The 3984-nt window shown below is 66.4% G+C and overlaps 1 protein-coding gene across 1 annotated transcript; it reads left to right on the forward strand.

Annotated features, from left to right (window-relative positions):
• The first annotated feature begins 1461 nt into the window (after window positions 1–1461).
• JUND (JunD proto-oncogene, AP-1 transcription factor subunit) lies at window positions 1462–3463 on the forward strand. The gene has a single exon (XM_053291745.1). The coding sequence runs from the start codon at window positions 1689–1691 to the stop codon at window positions 2685–2687; it is 999 nt and encodes a 332-aa protein (XP_053147720.1). The 5' UTR covers window positions 1462–1688; the 3' UTR covers window positions 2688–3463.
• Window positions 3464–3984: the final 521 nt, after the last annotated feature.

Here is a 3984-nt window from a genome sequence, read left to right on the forward strand (position 1 = left end):
ACCGCACAAACGCCGTTCACGTTTGCACACTTTCGCCCAATTAATCTGGAGCAGGCCGGCTCGGGGCGTGCCGGCAGAGATGGGCAGCGGGCCAGCCATCACATCTGCTGTGGGTTAAGTCTCCCGGGGGGGGGGGAGCCTCCCCTCCCCCCTATACCTCAGACCCTCAGAGGCTTCAAGGAGGGGGGATGAGGAGGGGGGGAGAGAGCCGGCTCTGGGCGAGGAGGCCTCCCCTGGTGTAACCCTTGCGACGCCCAGCTGGAGGGGAGTTTCCTGGGTACGGCTCACCCCCTGAGCCCCGTCCGGGTCCGCACAGCGGCCACCTTCCAACCTGTCTCTTCCCCCCTCTCGCCTCCCGCCCCTTCCTGCTCTTCCCTCCTGGTGATCAAAACATTGCTCCTGTAAGTTCCTGGCAGGCAGAGACCTGACGGATCTGTGTGTTGGCTTTACGTGGCCCTGAAAGGCAACCTTCTGCACTCCTGCCACTTCAAGGGGAAACGGCTGGCTCACTGTAAGACCCTTGGGGCAGAGAACAGTCCTCTTGTACCAAAATAAACCTGTGCTCACCCCAGCCCGCATTTCCCTCTCCATCTACTGTTTTCTCCCCTGTGGTTGCAAGCTCCTTGGGGCAAGGACCTATCCTCTTAGTGGACGTCAGGAAGCAGGATACCCCAGAAAGCCCCCTTTCCCAGGGACTTTAGTGGCTGGTTAGGATACTACCAGAGGGGGCATTATTTAGCCACGATACAAGTTGTGATTTCCTTGGGGCAGGGACCTTTGCTCATGCAATTCAGCAGCAAGCTCCCACAGTTAAATGTCCGTCCGTACCTTCGGGTAGGGGATCTAGCTCATGCTTATGTGGGGTGGCCCTTCCATGAGGCCAGGCAAGGCGGTCACCTCTGGTGGCAGATCACGGGTTTGCCAGCAGGGCGGCCATATCCCCGCTGCCCCACCAGCCAAGCAGCGCTTCAGGACCCGCAAGGAGCTTTGCCTCTCCTCACCCTCCCTGCAAAGCTTGCCAGAGGCCCCAGGGGGGGAGGGGAGCAGCGGAGACCGGAAAAGGGCTCGACCCCCACCTGAAGGCGCTTGGCGCGAGGTGCCCCCATGCCCTGACCTGCCCCGCCCGTGCGGAAAGCAGCAGGAACCGCCTCCTTGGACTCGCAGAGCTGGAGCCCAGCGCCCCCCCCAGAGGTCCTCTCGTCTTGGAGCAAACACGTGGCTCCCCCCCCATGACATCAGCCCAAGAGGCCCCGCGCTGTTGTCCAGTTTACGGAGCCCGTCTCCTCGGCGACTGGGGCGCCAGGCGGGGGGCTGGGGGGCCTGCCGCCAGTCCCGCCCCTCCCTCCTTCCCTCCCTCTCCCCATGCAAAGCAGTGCCTCCGCCAGACGTCATCTCCAGCCAATGGGAGGCGCGCGCGGTGACCTCATCGGGCCGGCAGAAGGTATAAAGGGACTGCGCGGAGGCTGGCGAGTGCACTAGGCGCGCGCGGAGAAAGAGCGGAGAGCCGGCCGGGCGGCTGCGCAGGAACCTCGGCGGGTCCCACAAAGGCCGACGAGAGCGAGCGCGCGCCCGCCCCTCCCCGACCGGCAGCCTCTCCCCGTCCCCTGCCCGCAGAGAGGGCCCCTCCCTCTCCAGCGCGCCCCGTCGGAGAAGGAGCCTGCCCCCCCGCAGCCGGCGGGGGGAGGAGGATGGACATACCCTTCTACCATGACGACGTGTTGATCGCCTTGGCGGCCCCCGCAGCGTCCTCCAGCCCCCGCAGCCTCTTGCAGCCTTTCCCCGGTGGCGGCGGCGGCGGCGGCAGCACCATGATGAAGAAAGACGGCCTGGTGCTGGCGCTGAGCGACCAGGTCGTCGCCAGCCTGAAGGCGCCCGGCCACGCCACCGCGCAGCAGCAGCAGCAGCCGGAAGGGCAGGCGCTGCTGGCCTCCCCGGACCTGGGCCTGCTGAAGCTGGCCTCGCCGGAGCTGGAGCGCCTGATCATCCAGTCCAACGGCTTGGTGACCACCACGCCGACCAGCGGCGGCTCCCAGTTCCACTTCCCCAAAGGCGGCGGGGGCGCCCCGGACGAGCAGGAGTTCGCCGCCGGCTTCGTCAAGGCGCTGGAGGACCTGCACAACCAGAACCAGCTGGGCGTGGGCGGGGGCCCTGTCGGGGGGGAGCTGCCGCCCTCCGCCGGCCTGGCGCAGCAGCAGCCGCCGCAACACCAGCCGCCGCCGCCGCCCCCCGAGCCGCCGGTGTACGCCAACCTGAGCACCTTCGCGGGCACGGCGGCTTACGCGCCGGAGGGGCCCTACGCGCCGCCGCCGCCCGCGCACCCGCGCCTCCAGCCCCCGCCGCCGTCGCTGAAGGACGAGCCGCAGATCGTGCCGGAGGTGGCCAGCTTCGGGGACAGCCCGCCGCTCTCGCCCATCGACATGGACACGCAGGAGCGCATCAAGGCGGAGCGCAAGCGGCTGCGCAACCGCATCGCCGCCTCCAAGTGCCGGCGGCGGAAGCTGGAGCGCATCTCGCGCCTGGAGGAGAAGGTGAAGAGCCTCAAGAGCCAGAACACCGAGCTGGCCTCCACCGCCAACCTGCTGCGCGAGCAGGTGGCCCAGCTCAAGCAGAAGGTGCTCAGCCACGTCAACAGCGGCTGCCAGCTCCTGCCCCAGCAGCCGCCGCCGCACCAGGTCCCGGCCTACTAGGGGGCGCGCCCCCCGCCGGCAGGACAGAAGCCGCGGGCGGCGGCGGCCGCGCCTGGGGCCCCTCCGAAGGGCAAGGACGCATGCCGCGGGACGGGCGGCGGCGGCGGCGGCGCGCCTAGGCCGGCGCCTCCAAACACACACACAGCCCCGACGCCGGGGCGCACACGCGTGGGGGCAAGGCACCAGCCCCATGCATGCCCTGCAGCGCAGCCGCGGCCCCAGGAGGCCCCCCTCGGCTCTCGGGACCTTCTTGTGCCAGCCGAGGGCCCCGCGCGCGCCGGGGCGCACCGAGGAGCGGAGGAGCCTCTCCGGGCGGGCGGGATTGCCGGAGGAGGAGGAGGAGGACCCTTGCTGGGGCGCCTGGAAGGAAGACGCAGGCGGACGGCGAGGCGGCGGAGGGAGGCCGCCTCCGCCCTTTGATCCATCCGGGCACCCCCCCCTTTCGAGCGAGCCGTGTGGCCGCTGGACTAAAGCAGGACCAGGGGGAGGGGCTGCTTGTGGACTCCCCCCCCCTCGACCCACCGATCTCCCAGTTTCGCTGGGACCTGCCCTAGACTTTGCCTGAACCCCGCCCTTTTCTGCCCGCCTCCATGAAGCATTTCCTCTGCTCTGCCGTATTTATGTTAATATTGGCCCCCTGCTTTTTCTTGTTTTGGACGGGAGGGGTTCCTGTCCCCTGTTGTTTCTCTCGCTCTCCTTTATTTTATTTTATTCTTGCGCCTTATATGCATAACATTCCATTGTGCAGTAAAAGCCTGTGCAGGAGTTTCAACACACATGGCCTGTCTGGTCTTTCTTTGGTGGCGGGCGGGGGGCGGCTGTTTGGGGAGGGGGGGTTGGGGGGTTTCTGTCTCCTCCTCGGAAGCGTCTTTAAGGCGAGGCACCGAGACCCAGCCTTGTGTGCCGCAGGCGCCCCCTCGTGCCGCTACTAGGAACTGCACCCCTGGCTTGGGGGCGGGGCTGTGTGTGTTTGGGGACCGCAGGTTACCCCGGGAGGGAGGAGTCACAACTTCCCACCTCCTGCCTTTGCCGGGAGACCCTTTGCACAGTCTTGAAATGGCAAAGCCAGCGTGGTGTAGTGGTGAGAGGGCTGGACTAGGACCGGGGAGACCCGAGTTCAAATCCCCCTTCAGCCATGAGACTTGCTGGGTGTGACTCTGGGCCAGTCATTTCTCTCTCGGCCTAACCTACTTGTGAGGAGAAACTTTTAAGTATGTATTACAGCGTTCTGGGCTCCTTGGAGGAAGAGCGGGATAGAAATGTAATCATAATAATAAAGCAAACTGCTAGTTAAAAA

Source organism: Hemicordylus capensis, chromosome 2 (assembly GCF_027244095.1).
Source record: "Hemicordylus capensis ecotype Gifberg chromosome 2, rHemCap1.1.pri, whole genome shotgun sequence".
Classification (NCBI taxonomy): Eukaryota; Metazoa; Chordata; class Lepidosauria; order Squamata; family Cordylidae; genus Hemicordylus; species Hemicordylus capensis.